The sequence below is a fragment of the Hermetia illucens genome, chromosome 5, assembly GCF_905115235.1.
Source record: "Hermetia illucens chromosome 5, iHerIll2.2.curated.20191125, whole genome shotgun sequence".
Lineage (NCBI taxonomy): Eukaryota > Metazoa > Arthropoda > Insecta > Diptera > Stratiomyidae > Hermetia > Hermetia illucens.
The window spans coordinates 65,922,772-65,941,346 of record NC_051853.1 but is presented as its reverse complement, the minus strand read 5'-3'; the positions used below and the strand labels follow the sequence as shown (position 1 = coordinate 65,941,346).

At 43.1% G+C, this 18,575-nt stretch overlaps 1 protein-coding gene across 1 annotated transcript; it reads right to left on the bottom strand.

Moving 5' to 3' along the window:
• Positions 1-3,616: 3,616 nt before the first annotated feature.
• LOC119657199 lies at positions 3,617-5,776 on the bottom strand. The gene is made up of 3 exons (XM_038064005.1): positions 5,621-5,776; positions 5,499-5,565; positions 3,617-5,435 (listed from the first exon to the last, which is right to left on the bottom strand). The coding sequence occupies exons 1-3, from the start codon at positions 5,675-5,677 to the stop codon at positions 4,000-4,002; spliced, it is 1,560 nt and encodes a 519-aa protein (XP_037919933.1). The 5' UTR covers positions 5,678-5,776; the 3' UTR covers positions 3,617-3,999.
• Positions 5,777-18,575: the final 12,799 nt, after the last annotated feature.

Genomic DNA, 18,575 nt, shown 5'->3' with positions numbered 1-18,575 from the left:
AAAACTGAGAAAACACTCGCCAAAGTTGTGTATCAGATAGTAATCCGTGGCGTACACAATGCTGACCTGACTACATAGTCTCGTAGTGTTCAACTGAAGGTTGAGCCATCTATTCGTTATAATATTGAGATGAAAGTAGCTGAGGGTCCCAAATATATTCGAACATGGACGAGGGAAGGGCAAACGGAGTTTTAGAAACTAATGTAGTCAAGGCTTAACTCAACTAAGTGGAATCGAGCCTTCTGGCTGTCAGCTTGATGTCTAGTCAACATGCTATGGTATTATAAATAGAAATGAAGAATACCAACCCTCAGGTATGTTGATGGTCACTTCAATACCACCCTAATTGTATTTGCTCTAGTTCCAAATCCATTTGATCAAGGTTCATGATTTAAAGAATGCGAAGCTAAGGACATTTGCGCACTTGCATTATTTTACGACAAGGTTTATAGATTTCTGCAGCTTTCCCCTTCCCTACTGTTTTAACGCTGGAGTTTCATAAAAATATATAATAGCCTGGAACTCAAACCCGAATCTTTGATAATACCCACACAAGGGACCTCATTATAAAATAGGTAGGAAACACTCTTTTCGTGGTAATTCCACAAACCTGGGAGGGCTCCTAGCCAACGACAACGGAAGGCACTGCGAAAGAAGATGAAGTTACTTGAGAATGAGAGCATGGGCGTTCCTACACCACCAAGTATGGCAATGTCCAGAGAAATCGTACAAAAGAAAGCGGAACTTTCGACGGAAGATGAGGACAAGATTCACACAACGCAAAAGACTTTTCAGTTAGCGGCGGCTTCCATATTAGACTACTATCTATTATATAAACATACGAGTTAGTCAAATTAAAGCCTCTTCCTATCTACCGGCAGCAAGACTGGAAAAGTTGTAGGACTGTCCTTATATATTTCTGGCTCAAGAGCCATGGGTACGTTTTAACAAAATCTGTGATATTGGATCAGTCGAGGGAACTAGTATCTTCTTCAATGAAAGATCCTGAAAACCGAGAGCCTCCATTCTGATGTCAAAATTGTTAGAGCCAACCATGCTGAGACAATTTTGTTTCTAGGACCTTGTTACGGTCAACTTACAATATCAGGTTAATAATAAGAGGAGCAACATCATAGTTGTGTCTGCTTACTTACTCTATGTTTCTTTGTATCCTTCGCCGACATAAGAACTAAGGGATCTGGTAGTGTATGCAGAATCAAGTGGCCTTGAACTCTTAATAGGTTGTGGTGCGAACGCTCAGCATAGTTGTTGGCGGAGTAGCAAATGCAATCCTAGAGAAGAGAGGATTTTGCACAGTTGTTCTGATGACCGCGAAAGTAGGGTGCACCCCTACGTTTGTGTGGCCAGGCAGAATTGCAGTAACAATCTACACGTCAAAGTTGTTAGAATTAATTAGGGACTGACGAGTGTTAGATAAAGACTCATTCTCAGATCACCGTTACTTAGAATTTAGTCTGACTATTGCAGGCGAACAGTCTGTAATTCAAAGACGCAATCCTAGGAAAACAGATTGGATAAAGTTCAATGAACTTCTTGCCGACAAAATAGAGCTCCCTAGGTGACTAAGGACTCCTTTGGCGATAGAAGATCAATTGAAAAGTCTGAATCGCACACTTCTAAAGTGTTTTGAAGAGGTTTGCCCTATTTTCGCGAGGTCAACGCGGTAAAGTGGTTTCATGCAAAGACTCAGGAAATCAACCAGACGACATCTAAATGGTGCTTGCAAAAGCAATAAGGATGAAAACTGGTTAAACTTTCGGAGACTTTCAGGCTGTGCAAAGTCCTTAATAAGGATGTGTCAGTCAGGTTGGAGTCTCTTAGAAACTTTCACGAATTCCAGAGTTGAGTCTACACAGACTCTCTTGGAAGTACACCACCCGGAAGAATAGGTCTCCAAAGTGGGAGGAGGAGGAAGAGAATTGGTGGTTTCTGCAAACCTTTCAACACGAATTTGTTGCAACGGGAATTGGAACACTGCAGACCAGTTGTTACCAACGAAAAGGCGACACCTGACATAGTATCATTTCGACACTTCAAAGCACCGCGTATGGATGGCATCTACCCATCGACGCTAAAGAAGTATATGGAGCACTTAGAGCAACTTAGAGGACCTACCCAGCAATGCTAAAGAGAAAGCAACTTCTAAGAAACATTTTTCGAAGATGTCTTGCTCTGCGCTATGTGTCTTCCTCTTTGCAAAAGGTTAAGGTAGTCTTCATACCTAAGCCAAAGAAAGATCACTATTCAAATCCAAAGAACTTCTGGCAAATCAACTTAACATCACACTAAATGAAAACCAACATCCTTACCGACGTGGAAAGTTCAGTGACTCTGCGCTTTACTCTCTGATTTCAAAGGTAGAGGACGCAATTCTGAAAGACGAGTACGCGATGGGCATGTCCGTGGACATTGACGGGACGTTTGACTGTGTGCCCTTCCAAAAGCTTTATGATGCCGCCAGAGAGCATGGTGTTGATAAAAGTTTAATAATTTGGATCTACGCTATGCTAACGCGGAGATTGCTGTGTGCTGAAGTGGGTATTGATTGCTACCTAACTACCTAACAATGAAAACGACGAAAGGCAGCCCTCAAGAAGGTCAGGTTCTGTGGAATATGTTGATCGACTCATTACTATGAGAATTTCAAAATTTGCCAAAATACGCTCAAGCCTATGCCGACGACGTAGCTTTGACAGTTGTTGGTCAAGATCTCGGAACGGTGTGTAAAAGTAAACGAAGCGAATGCGTGTCAGGATATACTGACGTCTTCTACACCCATGGTTCAGAAAGAGAACAGGGTTCTGGAGCAGTTGTCTTCGTCTTGAATAAAAGCGAAAAGTGTGTTTTTCCCTTGGGACAAAATACAATGGGCAACAACCTGGATGATTGACTAATGGTTGAAGAGCAGGCGCATCGCAATCTGTAGCGATAGTCAAGCCGCATTGAGGGCGTTGAATAGTCCTTTGATCACTTCAATAATTGTTCAGGATTGTAGAAGTCGATTAAGCTCTTTTTTCAGATTCAATACGGTGGAACAACTCTGGGTACCCGGTCCATGTGGTCTAAAGGGAAATGAAATTCCGGACGCTTAGCAAAAGAGGGTTCACTTTTCCCACGCCCGGACCAGAACCAGCAATTGGGGTGTCAGTAGCATTGGCTAATGCGACCGTCAAAAGCCGGCAACAAATTTCCCATAATGACAGGTGGCTGAGCCTTAATGAATTACGAGTGCAGATTCCGATTACAGACTGCGGTCGGAGTTTCAAGTAAAGATTCTCTGTAAGTCCTAGGTTTTTCGTGAACCAGTCAGTCTTATATCTCTTTCAACTGGCGGCGAAAGAACCACGCAAATCAATAGCAATGCAATCGCCGATAGGAAGAGTGTTGGCTTTACACGGTAAGTAGTGACTTGAAAACCACTAGTCTCCACCCTGCGGAAGTTTATGTTTAGAAAAGTCGTCCGGGTTTTTATAACAGGAACTAAGAAGAGAGGTGCCTGGATATAGTTCTAAGACTCTATCCACTCAGGCTTTGTTACTAAATCTAGTGACTCGTAAGCACCCCGAAAAGCTAGCCTTAAATGAAACAATTTCCATAGAATAGATATGTATCGTCTCACATAGTAACAAAAAGTAAACAACATTGACAATTTGGACTATTTAGACTCCCCCGATTACTTATCGTTAATTCTTTCCAGGCATTATATTTACCACTAGATTTATGTTTCACTTAATCCGAAAATATTGACACTTTTCTCGAAATGAACAAAAAAAATAAAAATCAGATTCGCATGAATAGCAGCTGCACCGGTAGCCAATACCGTTCTGAATAGAAAAAATAATCCTTTGCTTGAACGAAGGACAATGGAAGTTACTATTTCAAGTGGGTTGAAGACATCAGTAGCAATTGAACAGGCTGCTCCTTGGTGCTCCACATAACGTACCTTTGACGTGTGAGAGGCTGAAGTCATCCCAAGTCCTACAGACGTGACAACGTGGAACCGCTCCGTGAACGGTTTGACAATACGAAGCTTTCATTTGACGAACTATTCTTAGGCGTTTTCAAAACAACGGTCTGACGCAACGTCGTACCAGACGGATTCAGAACATATTTGTAGCTATACTTCTTATTCAACGTAGGTGTAGGTTGTACTCTTGATCGCCTTGGCGCAAAATTCCATGTCCTCACGGGCGGATCTGGAATAAGTTTCAACTTCTGCTGCTTGGAATCTGGCATTGAGCTCCTTTGAATTGGTGTAAACTCCATTTTGAAATCTTCAGTAACTTTTTCAACAAACTTTGGTGTCTTACGATTGATAATTGGTATGCGCGTAGTATTCATGACCACTGAGACAAGGTCACGCTTGATACGAAATCTAGGAGTAAAATCCTGAAACTTTGTACTTGTGATGGATCCATGTGATGCTGAAATTATTTCAGGATTCATATGTTCGCCATTCATGCGACTATCTGCTTGCGAATGTCCGCAAGCATATAGTCTTTGGGTATTTTTTCGAAGCTGTCCACCGGTCAGAGAACGAACTACGCCTTTTCCAACACCTGCAAGGTCTTTTTTCCCAGTCATCACAGACTGTAAAGGCGATGTGGACTTCTTATCGGCGGATACAACTCCTGATGACGTTCGGGCTTTGTTTCGGAAAACTTGCATAGTTCGCTCCATGCTCATGGCAGGATGTGCCTTCTCTACCCTTCCAAAAGAGTGTTTGTTGGCAGAATTCGGCAAGCCTATATCATGAAGTGGGAATCTGTCTAAGGTTTTAGAATGATGCGGGGTGTGGTCTGATTTACTGATGAGCGACTTGTTTAAAGTTGGTGCTTGTTGTTGTGGGGGGCTTCGGGGATTCAACTTTTGTTTGAAATCTTCATCTACTACGGAGAGTTCATCCGTGAAAACAACTTCAAGTTGATCTGGTTCCTGTTGCTTAAACTGATGCTTCTGTTTTTTGTTGTACTGAGAAGTCGGCTCGCTCAAATACAATTTCGAAAACATATTCAAGCGAACCCGAGACAAAGATCTATAATCGCTTGACAGGTCCTGCTTTCGGCTGAATGCAATCTCATTGAGATTCCTAGGAGGAATGCGTGGCCGGATCTTCTTTAGGCCGGATTCATCCGTTAGAACAGGCTCAGTGGTCTTAATCACTTCATCATTTTCGCTTTTAATATTCGGTTTTGTTTGGTGAATGTCATTTGTTTCACAATCCTGAGGCTCTATCTTTACTGGCAATAAGGATCCCGAAGAATACTGTGAATTCCGTTCCAACAAATATCGACGCGGACTTAGCAATTTATAAGCTACCAAATTTCTAATCACTCCTTGTTTAAATCCACGCCAGGACAATTTGGCAACCACTATTTCTTCATGTTTTAATACGCCTAGCAAATTCGTCTTACCTGTTTGAACAAAGCATGCATAATAATTGCCCATGCATGACGTTACCAATTAATATTACAAACCTCGTGTTGTCAACAAATGGTAGAATCGACAGCACGTTATGCCAATATTTTTAGGTTGGATTATAGGCTGGAAAAAGATCTTGGGGTAATTTAAACGTATTTATCCCTTTACAATAGCTTACATAAAATTTTGACCTCGTTATTTCACAAATAATTTTAGTGCCAGCCTTGTATGCCATTTATTTAATTTATACGAGTAATCGAAAAACTTGAACAATAAATGGTGACGGTTTGGCTTTTGTTTCTAAAACTTCTGACAGTAAAAAAATGGCATCTTAGATTTTGGCAAACAAACGCACAATATGAAAGCCGTCTCTATATCATTTAACAGCTGATTGATTTAGGAGTAGATAATTTTGTACTTTGTTTTTAAAGGCTTTGTGTAAAAATTTATTTACTCTTTGTCGTCCTGTCTGAGTCTTGCCTTCTTTGACGGGGTGGAAATCTTCAAATGGCACTGGCCTGGACACGTCAGCGTGTTTTTATCCACTAAAACTACACCGACTCCCCCATACCCCGTGGAAACACCATAAGGTACTACATCATGGCGCTGAGTCAGTTCACTCTAGCTTGGTCACCATCCTTCTTTAAGCAGGTTACGTAACCGCACGCATCATCACTCCCAAGTATTTGATTCCCAATTTGAATGTAGGCATAATTTTTTCTACGGCGCTTGGTGATGATGACCGCTTCCCTTTTCTCCTCCGCAGGTGTCAGATCAGAAATTTCTAGCCAACACTTAACAACGCTGATTGCTACGCATGTATATAACTCAGCGTCTTCGAAATGCTTTGAGGCTACAACCAGTGCTATGTCATCCTCGTGATCCACCATAGTTGCTTCGTCCGGGTCCAGTACATTGAGCACATCGTTATACATGATGTTCCACAGTAGTGCGCCAAGTACAGAGTCATACCAGTATTTCCGTTCTTGTAAATATCTATCGACAATAACAGCGAAATAAGCGAGAATACCAATCTTTTCTTACGTGCAACGTCATACCCACGCAATGTGTGCTGGTACTGCCCTTTCCATGAATTGCATATTCGGCGAAGCCAGTAACCAATTTGATGGCATCATCAATCATCATGCATCATGCCAATTTGATGGCATCAAGGTTAATGTCGATCGCAAATGCCTGCTTGCCTCTCGGCGCTCCAGCACTTTCCTTACAGTGCCCAGAAGGGATATGGGTCTTTGGGGGATGGTTCCCCTAGCAGTACCAACTTCTGCCGCTTCCATGCTGCAGGAAATATTCCCTCGCATGCTTCGGCGATCATCTTCGATCTGGATTTCACGGAAAACTTAAACACCTTATTCGGCAATCCGTCCCGGCCCGGGGTTTTCTGCCGCCTATTCTGTCTCTAGTAGCTCCTCTCTGACTGCCGGAATCGCGTCAAATTCGGAGGCCGCTGGAAGTTGTCGGTGCGCCTCTTTTGCTGGGAGAATAACCCCATTATGATTTTCAACAAGAAGGCAGCGTGTGATCTGCGGTGATGAATGGCTTCTGAATTGTCCTACCACGATTGTATAGACATTCCCACAAGAGTTTAGGTCCAAACAGAGCTGCTTAAAGCATTCCCTCCGCTTGATAGCAAGCTTGAGCATTTTGCGGGCTTCCTTATAAAAGTGCTCCTTTTGTCTCTGATCGATCCTACCTATTACCCTCTGAGTCGTTCGTTTGGCTCAATAGCCGACTGATAGCAGGCTGCCAGCTCAATATTCCAGTTGGTCCTACTACCGGGAAATTCGCATCTCCTAGGCATTCTTTTTGTTGAGGTGCCTACTTTATTGAGTTGGTCTAGCCACACCTGTATGATTTTGCACAACAGCCGGAAATCTTTCTCGGTTTCAGACAGACAGTTCTCTGCCCGTCGCATTTAATGCACCTCTTTAGTCAGATCTGTTAAACGCCAGACTACTCATCAATTCCGAACTTTTCCAGAAGCTGCCTCCACTGGTAATCGTATTGTGACCGATTAAGTACCGCCATAGGCTTTTTCAAACTAACAATAGACGGAGGTCTTGACTTGAATTGCTCCTTCAATGCTGTGCAAATTTCTCTTTTCAATGTCGTCAGTTTTATTCACGCTGAATATTTTCAGCTTCAACATGAGACCCGCTTTTTTGTTCTTCGGATTCTGTTTGACGATGCCGCTCAGATCCTTTAGGTCGGAATGAACTTTGACCTTTTTGAGTAAATCCGCATACGACAGATTGCCCTTGCTGAAGATAACAATGGCGTCAAGGCGAATTCGCACTTTTGCTTTCCACTTCGCTTTTTGTCGGTAACTTTGCCAGTGTTTCCGTTCCCCTTTGGTTTCGCTACACTAGCGGCCGTTTGAACTTTGACCCCTTCTATGCTTTTCTGTTAATTCCCTAGAGGTTCCCCTCCTTTTCCCGTACTCTCTTATTCCACCGTAATCCGATAGCAGCACGGTTAGGTGTCACTTGAGTGACTTATGACAGCAGAGTTTGGCTTCTCCTTGGAATTTTTTCTTCCATCTGTGATCTGTTGTAAAGGACTGTAATAACACTTACCACATTTTTTCCGGTTTGGTGCATGTTGTCAAGGACAAACTGGACAGCTCAACTATTTTTACCCCAAGCTGGATGAAAGGTAATTCCTCCGCAGCAGGTCTCTGCTCTCTGTGAGTCCCAAAAAGATGCCTTTTATGTGCTCTTTCACCTTTGACTTGTATTGATCTTTCCTGTACTCTTTATTTTATGGTTTTCGGCATTGGCGGAGATCTCAGAGCTGACGAGGTTCTGTCTCTCCTTCCTGTGGAATTTTTCAAAAACTGGCCTCCTTTCTGGCCTGTGATGTAAAAGAGGAGAGTGCGGGGCACCGCAGTGAGTAACATTGTTATACGTTAAGTTTGGGAATCTCCATGCATACAAATGGGGGATATAACATTTTTCGCCGAATATAGTCATGAGTACACATGAATACAAATGAAAGGTCTTGATTAGTACTTTCCAAAGCTAGTGTTGATTTTGACATTAGGTGTGAAGGAGAGAAGTGTTGGGGATCGAAAGTGATTATTGCGGACTCATTCTCAGAAACTACCCAACGGAAAAATTTGAAAAAATTAAGAAGCTGTCCCTATATGGGGTTTCCAAAGTTCAAAAAAACGGTCAATACCATAATTTGCTGAAATAAAGATAATATCGGTACTTTACTGTGTTTTTAAGGTTTTGTGTGAAACAAAACCTTATTAGAATCGATTCAATGTCTGTCTGTCTGTCTGTCCGTTTATCTGTCTGTCTTTTTTTTTTTTTGAGGAGGTGGAAATCTTCAAAAGACACTGGTCTGGACACACCAGCGTGTGGGATTATTACCCACCAAAACCACCCCCGACTCCCTCCCTACCCCGCGGAACCACCATAAGGTATTACATCACGGGGCGGAGTCAGCTCACTCTAGGTTTGCCACTTTTCTTCCACACGCGGCGCACGTGACCGCGCTTTTCTCCTTTCCTCTGCCTTTCGCAATTTATCTTGAATAGATGCGATCATAGAGTTGACCGCATCCCAATTCTCTTGATGTGCTAGCATTTTCGGCACCAGATATTCTGGTACCAGCACCTCTCCTAGAGTCTCCTCTAGATTCCTCCTTTCTTCCACAAATCTCGGGCAGTGGAAGAATACATGCTCTGGGTCCTCTGGGACTCCATCACAATTTGGACAGTCGGGTGAGGTCTCCAATTTAAACCTGTGAAGGTATTGGAGATATCCTCCATGTCGCGTGAGAAAATGGGTGAGATAATAATTAATCTCACCGTGTCGTCTCTCCAACCACTCCTTGATGGAAGGAATGAGCCTGTGAGTCCGACCCTTTCCCGAGCGTTCCCACCGCTCTTGCCATCTATTTATGGATCTCTCCCTCTCAGTGTTCTTCGTCTGCAATAAGGGAGAGGTTGGCTTCGCATTGTATATATTCGCCATCTCATCTGCCAAGATGTCAATCGGCATCATTCCAGAGATGACGAATGCTGCATCATCTGAGACAGTCCTGAAGGCAGAGCATACCCTCAGAGCTGTCCTCCTGTAGACTGCATTCAGTTTGCTAGTGTTAACTGACATCCGCAACGCCTCGCTCCAAATTGGGGTCGCATAGAGCATGATTGAGGTCACCACCCTGGCTATAAGCAACCTAGAGGTATGCCGTGGCCCTCCCACGTTCGACATCATCCTGGCCAGGGCCATACTGGCAGTGGATGATTTATCACAAACATACTGTACGTGTTGCTTATAGCTGAGCTTCCTGTCTATCACCACCCCCAAGTATTTGATGGCCGGCTTGGAAGTGATGATATGATTCCCGACTCTAACACATGCGTAATTTCTCTTCCGGCGCTTCGTGATGAGGACCGCTTCCGTTTTTTCCTCCGCAAGCGTCAGACCAGAGCTCTTCAACCAGCATTTGACAGCACTGATTGCCTCGCTCGAGTATAACTCAGCATCTTCGAGATGCTTTGCGACAACAACCAGTGCAATGTCGTCAGCGTAACCCACCACTGTGGCTTCCTCCGGTAGGGGAAGATTAAGTACATCGTTGTATATGATGTTCCACAGTAGTGGGCCCAATACGGAGCCCTGCGGGACACCCGCGGAAACGACATACTCCTGCGGTCCGTCATCAGTGTCGTACCAGAGCCTCCTTTCAGTTAAATAACTATCGACAATTGCGGCGAGATAGGCGGGAATACCAACCTTCGCTAGGGATTTCCGAATTAGATTCCAATTGGCCGAATTGAATGCATTTTTCACATCCAGGGTTACTACCACGCAGTATTTGCTGGTACCACCCTTTCCGTGGATTGCATCTTCGGCCAAGCCAGTAACCAATTTGATAGCATCAATAGTTGATCTGGCTTTACGGAACCCATACTGCCGATTTGAAAGGCCGCCTTGGCTCTCAACTACCGGGAGTAATCTATTATAGATTACCCGCTCTAACATTTTCCCCACCGTGTCCAAAAGACATATGGGTCGGTTCACCTGGAGGTTTACCAGGCTTAGACAGAAGCACCAACTTCTGCCGCTTCCATACCGCTGGAAATATTCCCTCGGACATGCACGCTTCGAACAACTCAGCGAACATGTCCGGCCTGGACTTCACGGCAAGCTTAAGGGCTTTATTCGGCACTCCGTCCTGACCCGGTGCTTTATTGTCTTCTATTCTGCCGCAGATCTCCAGCAGTTGGTCTCTGGTGACTGGAGGAATTGTCGTCACATTCAGAGGTGGGTGAAATATGTCGGTGCTCTCCTCTTGCTGGGGGAATAACCCCTGGATGAATTTCAGCGAGAGGGTGGGGCACGTGATCTGCGGAGAGGAACGGCCTCTGAATCGTCCCATCACGATTCTATAAGCACTCCCCCCACGGGTTTATGTCCGCTTCTGAGCAGAGCTCCTTAAACCATTTCCTCTTGCTTCGTTGGATGGCGAGCTTGAGGGTTTTGCGGGTTGCTTTATAGGCGCACTCTTTCTGCTCCTGATCGACTCTACCTACCGACCTCTGAGCCGCTCTTCTGGCTCGGTGGCAGGATGATCGAAGACCGGTCAGTTCATCATTCCACCAGTAATTTGGTCTTCTACTGGCGAATGAGCACCTCCTAGGCATGGACGCGTCACATGCTTTGGCGATGCATTGAGCTAGATGGACGGCTCTTTCCGTAGAGGCACCTTATCAGGTTGATCTAACGACACCTCTATAAAGGTCTGCTCATCCAAAGATTTTACAGACCAGCCTGAAATCTTTTTCGTTTTCGGGCATGATAGCTCTTTGCCCTGTGGCTCGACACATGTCTCAAAGAAGATTGCCTGGTGATCGCTGTGGGTGTAGCGTTCACTGACGCACCAGGACATACCACGTGCCAGCGCAGGGCTGACAAATGTCAGGTATACAACCGAGCCTGTTCCCCCTTTCTGAAAGGTATTTACAGCACCTTCGTTAGCCAAGACCATGTCCATCTGCGCAAAAGCTTCTAATAAACTACGCCCCCTAGCATTTGATTCTCTGCTACCCCACTCTAGGGCCCAAGGCCCCTTTGGACTTCGTCCCCTTGCGTCGAGAACAAGATTATCAAGGATTTGCTCGAATTCAGACAGTGTCAAACTTGGTGGGGCGTAGCAACTGTATATATATACACTTATTTTCGCCCACACAAAGCCACTGGCTGCCTCACTTGCAGTACATTGTATGCCCTGTCGACCACAAGCCCATATCGCCGCTCCACTACTCGAATCTGTGACCCATATGCCACCGTGACGGTTTCTATACGGTTCACTTATGATGGCAACTTCCATCTCAGATTCGAACTTGGTCTGATCAAGTAAATCCTGAGCGACCCTACAATGATTGAGGTTTATTTGAATAAACCTCATTTTCTCATTGCAGTGAGCGCCTTCCTAAATTCCGGACATTTGCCACTTCCGGCAATGTGCCGGTTATCCTATCCCTCTTTTACTTCGCACAATAGGCATTTGGACCGATCAATGCTGCTGGTGCATCCCTTCGCGAAGTGCCCAAACATGAGGCATTTAAAGCACCTCTTTAGTGAAGTTTGTTCTCTTAAACGGCAGACAACCCATCCAATCCGAACCTTTCCGGCAGCTAACAACATCTGCGCTGCCTCCGCTGGTACTCGTATTGTAACTGGTTGAGTGCCACCATAGGCTTTTCGTAGGCCCACAACAGACTCCTCTGTAAGGTCTTTCAACTTGAATTGCTCCTTCAGAGCAGTACAAATTTCGCCTTTCGATGTCACTTCATCGAGATCCTTACATTGTATATAGATCTCATGTTTTTGGGCACGCACAGCGGCATTCTCCCCAAGTGAGTTTTTCACTTGAGTGCGAAAGTCATCAGCTTTGCCCACGCTGGATCTTTTCAACTCGAACATGAGATCTCCTTTCTGGGTTCTTCGGATTCTGTTCACATTTTCGCTCAGATCTTTTAGGTCAGGATCTGCTTTGACCTTTTTGAGTATCTCCGCGTAGGACAGATTGCCCTTACTGGAGATAACAATCGCATCTGGACAAGTTCGCACTTTTGCTTTTCGTTTCGCTTTTTTGTTGGTAACTTTAGTCCATCCATCGTTTTCGTTCGTCTTGGGCTTCGCAACGCTGGTCGATTTTCCTACATTCGCTGTACGCTTTCCTCCTTCTGAGCTGTTGTTGCTGGTTTTTAGAATGTCCTGTCCACCTTTTTTTCTCTTAGGCGCGTGCTGATTATTTATAGGATCCCCCTCTTTTCCACGTACTCTTTTATTTCGCGGTGATTTCATAATAGTACGGTTAGGTGTCACTTGGGTCGCTTGTGATACTGTTGGCACAGCGGGGTTCGGCATATCCTTATTATTCCTTTCCTCCATCTGCGATCTATTATAGAGGATTCTAATAGCCCTAACCATATTTTTTATGGCTTGATGCACGTTGTGCTTGTCCTTGATAAACTCGGGAAGCTCAACTATTTTTGCCCCAAGCTGGGTGAAAGGTAATTCCTCCGGATCGGGACTCTGCTCTCTATAAGCCCCGACAGGGTTGCTCCTTTTATACGCTCCTGCACTTTTGGCGTTTATTGACCTTGCCTGTACTTTATCCTTTATCGTCTTTGTCGTTGGTGGAGATTTCAAAGTTGACGAGCTTCTTCTGAATGGATCTCTTCCTTGTTCCTGGAGCACCTCTTGCTGTCGCGCATCTTGAACATATGCGGTGGGTATTGTCACAGCTTTCGTCGTCCAACGGTCCGTCTTCATTTCGTCCTTGGTTGTTCTTGCTACTGGTGTTCTCGGTAAGGTCGTACTTCGCTTGAACACTTCCTTCTCCAGATCCAAATCACTTGTAACATTATATGCCAAGGTGGCCAAGTTGTCCACCACCGAGGCACTGCGGTCGAGGGATATCGACGGCCGGGAGCCCGCTTGCTCACTCCCAAAAGCCGCCGGTGCTGGGGTTCCAAGCCCCTGCACCGTAAGTTTACTCCTTCTCTCGACTTCCATGGTGGTTTTATGTTCTGGGTATCCTTCCCATAGCCATTTTGGTCCGCGCACCAGAGATGAGCAAACACTAACCCATACACAGTCAGAAAAGAAAAGTGCATGAACACATATTTACACATCAATAGGTATGCCCCAATCCGCCAGCTGGGGTCGCGCCTGATGGGAGTTCTGGCCACTCCTCACAGGTCTGTCTGTCCGTCTGCCTGTCTGTCTGTCTGCCTGTCTGTCACAGCCGATTTATTCGGAAACGGCTGGACCGATTGTCACGAAAATTGGTAGGAGTATGTGATCAGCGGTTCCCTTTACATGCAGCAACTGACGCCATTTTGTGTTAAGTTTAAGGGGGGCTCCCCATACATGTGAAAGGATGGTACAAAATTTTTTTTCACAGAATGTAGCTATGCAGGATATCAAATGAAAGGTCTCAATTAGTACTTTCTGGTTCAATATTTGATATTGGGTAAAATATAGGGGAGTGAGGGCTCAAAATATGACCATCAAAAAGTGTAACAGGTCTCGTTCTCAGAACCTATCCAACCGAAAAATCTGAAAAAAAAACGCAGTAGTGAATCTCTACGAAATCTAGGCCTCAAAATATATCCGGTTCCGATATCTGCACAAATAAAGTTAATAATAGTATATTTCCACATTTTAGAAATTTATCCGGCACCCCCCTTATGTTCATCCCAGAAGTACAAAATTTGGCATGCTTATAATGAAGAACATAATGCACAATTTGGTCAAGTTTGAAGAAAATCAAACTGTTGTTAACAAAGTTATAGGAAGTAAAATTTTACAATTTTTTTGCGAATTTCGTGCACTCTACAACCTGCATGACGTCATCATCACATATCAATTCATCAATACCACAACGAAGTAAGTTCGCATGAATTGGATGGAAAAGGATTATTTGGTTTTAGTTTTTTAGTCGTTTGTATATAAATATCAATTATTCCAACGAGACATGTGTGTATGTAGGTATATAGTATATGCGTGCTAATGGCCTTTGCGGGTAGTGCCTAATTCAGATAGATATAAGAAGTAAATCGGAAATATGGGTACGATCAATTTATATACGTGCATATAAATGTACAATATTCGGAAATAGGCAGTTTGTTTGTTTAGGGTGAGCGTACCATCTACGGCTGTATTATGTACGTATGTCTCGTAGTTTTATAGCTGTATACGGATAGAAAAATGGGCGTTGAAATTTCTTAGATAAGATGAACACAAAACCTTTATACCCGAAGAGCAAGCTTCCGGTATTCCGACTTGTTTCAAAATTGAGAAAATTGAGTGGAAACCCTCCTTACATTTATAGTCGCACCAGTCGTTCAGATTTTTTTATCACTAGTGCCAAATATTTTTTTGACCGTACTAATAAGTTGGTTGTGAAAATCTTTTATCAATTCGTCATCTCCAGGATGTTTTATAAGAAAGAACTCTCAGCGATCACGGTGGAGATAGGGGTTGGCTGTAGAGCTGTTGGTGTTCGTTTAGCAGATGTTTCCCAAGTTTTATGCTCCATCGTTGGTACCAATTCACGTTTTCTCCCTGCAAACTATACATACTACCCTTTGACTACTAATGGTGACATTGTAATATAAAAATGGCGAAAGCACCTGCTACCTGATTTGCTGTCAATATGCAGTTAGCGCTGTTATTAGAACAAATGAAAAGTCGTTTTTTGGAAAGTTAAACTAAAAAGAATTTTTACAGTGCAACTATGTTTTGTTTGTTTTTTAATAAGAACAAATTGGTTAGCTGCCTGACACAAAGATTGCAAATATTAATTTTATTATCCTTATGTATCTTTATTTTTATATTCGCAACTATCGGGTAATTTTCCACCCTAGGGTGTTAGTTGACTTAGCAGAAATAAAATGATTTGAAAACTGATAACAATATAAGAGAGGGTACTGAGATAAGCTACTTAATCTTCTTGATTCTATTATTTAGCCTCCTTTTCAGCTTTTCTTCAAACACGAGGAATTATGCTGGCTACTATTTTAACTTACGCATTTAGATATGTATTTCGATGCAACACGAAGACAGTTCCTATGAACACTCTAATTACAGAATGATTGCTTTTAATTACATTTTAGCTGATTCAAACGCATCAGCCTCAATATTATCACCTATCCGCTATCAGACGGTCATTACAATGGCTATCATTCGGAAACTTTATTCTGAACGTGCCGAAATGCGTAATGGCTTGCTTGCTTCCAATGCGTTCTAATGGAATTACCTCCAAACTCCAGCTACTGAACGGAATTGAACATATGATTACGCATATCAAGTAGCTGAGCCTCCAATCGAATAGTTGTTCTTTGCATATTATGCTACAATATTAGATTCGTAGCGTAAATTGGGGGGGCTAACATTATTGCTAGTAACGATGGATGCATATAAGCTGATAATCCTAATATCGTACATAATAATCGTGCCGGGAAAATTTGGAAAATGTGTAAATTTGTCAAATCATCATCTGGGGAAGCCCTTTATAACGCCAATATAAAATATTCATTATTTTTATAGCTGCATCCTTCTCGGAAAAACTACAGAGGAATATAGACCTGCTTGAAGCAACTTCATAGAAACGAATCGCAAACAAGTCGGAAACCTTCAGAAACGTAGGAAAATGCACGAAGTTCTCATTGGTTCATAGCTAAAAAATCAATTGTGAAATATTTTTTCAAGACCCTCTTACATGACGAGTCGCGTTCTGTAAAATATTTTATCGGGAACAATAGCAACCTTTTATTCGTTGTTCTAGTCTTATCAGCTTTATCTATTGCCTCATTTCTGAGTCTGGGTCCCAACTAACTAAAAAAACAAAAAAATATATATGTAAAATGTTCCTATCCTGTCCCCATCTAGGCGATAGCCACTCCCAACAAAACTTAACTTCGGCGAAATATTAGTTATATCCAGTCAAATGAAAATTCATAGTCGTTCCAGCAAAGCTGATGTATCCGAAAAAATAATCTTCTTGGTACATTTTTCGTGTCTAAGATTTTTTTGAGCCATACTTTATCAAGTTGATACCGGCGTGCCAGTTGTAATCAATAGAGGCCAACATCGGTCCGTGTCGATCAATTTGGATATAAATGGATATAAATTGCCACTTGCAACGCAAAGCTTGCCACAGCTTATTGAAGGATAAGCTTAGTCAATGCCGTATTGCCAAAAATAACCCTGCCAATTGCTTCCCGCATTCATGTGATTTAAGATCTTCAGACATTTTCTTTGGGGCTATATTAGGTCTATACTGACGAGCTAAATAACTTAGAGAGCAATAACAACTACTCGGGCGTAGACAACAATGGATTGTCACCTATCCACGCCCACTTTCTGACCCTCAACAAGTCCACAGGTAAATGGCATGTATGCTGACGAAGTTTCTGCTTATGCTACCCCCATATAGCAAGCAAGCTGGGGCTGCAAAATTTTTTCACCAAATATAACCATGTAAGATATCAAATAAAAGGTCGGAATTAGTTTCTTAGGAGAGAATTAAGGGATTAAAAATTACTATTATAAATCATGGGCCCATTCTCAAGGAATAGCCAACTGGAAAATTTGGAAAAATCATGGAACCCTTATATAACTTTATCAAAATATCATCCATAGTAAAAATAGTGACTAACGGTTTCGTCCAGGGCAGAGGCAACTCATCCGACGCTGCCTCACATCTGCCCTGGGAGCAGCGTGACCGTAAGTGGCAACAGTTGGAAAACGCTCCTTTATATAATCGCAAAAACACGCCAACAGTGCGAATTATATCCAAGTGAAACCGCCAATAGTTTGAGCCTCAGCTACGCTAAAGTAAATTATTATTGAGGATAGTGAGGGTTCCTAACTCCACATCCAGTTGATATTGGACCGGACCAAATGAAGAGCAACTTACTCTCACGTTTTTGCTCGCAGAGCAGAGGTGAGGTAGCATCTGATGAGTTGCCTCTGCCCTGGGCGAAACCGTTAGCCCCTATTTTTAAATGCTTGAGTGCCATGCCCCAAACGAAGGATCCGTGGACCAAAAAACATGAGAGTAGGTTGCTCTTCATTTGGTCCGGTCCAACATCAATCATATAAAGGAGCGTTTTCCATCTGTTGTCACTTACGGTCACGCTGCTCCCAGGGCAGAGGTAAGGCAGCGTCTGATTTGTTGCCCTGGACGAAACCGGTAGTCCCTATTTTTGAATGCTTGGGTGCCCTGCTACAAACGAGGGATCCGTGGACCAAAAAACGTGAGAGTAAGTTGCTCTTAATTTGGTCCGGTCCAACATCAAATGGATGTGAACTTAGGATACCTCACTATCCTTCATGGCGCGATCTTTTACATCAACAAAGGATATTTTTATAAACAACGCCAAAATTATGACACAAAAGAGAATAAGTCAAGAAACCGGAAGCTCGGCGCTTCAGATATGAAAGGTTTTGTTGATTTTTTACGTGATGATATTTGGGTACTTTATTCTATTTATATATAGCTCGTAGTGTATATACGTCGAATATACCCGAAATTTATTTCAATGTGGTACTACTGTGGTACTAACAGTAGCAATTTGAAGCAGATGAGGCAAATTTGACCTACTATAACTTTGATAATAGTAGTAGAATTTCCACCAAACTTTCCAGAATGCTGCAATCGAATCTATTATGAACTTACGGCAGAGAGGGGGAGGGCTCGGCGGGGGTTTTTTAAATTTAAAAATATACTATTGTTAACTTTATTTGAGCTGATATCGTAACAGAAAGTATTTTGAGGCCTAGATCTTACGTGTACGCACCGCCATAATTTTCAAATGCTTGGGTTGGGTAGAAGTAGAGGTAGTTGTCACTTTTCGGACCCTCGAACTCTTCTCCTTTGCAACCAATTTCGAAAGTAATACCAGCTTCGGAAAGTACACCTCAAGTCCTTTCATTTGATTCCTCACATAGTAAAGAAAAACTGACACCTTTCTTTTTAATATATGCGGACCCCCTTTAAATTCAATATGCAGCAATCTTATTCACCACATCCGTAGGGGTTCACAGCTTCCATCTTCCCACCAAATTCATGTCAAT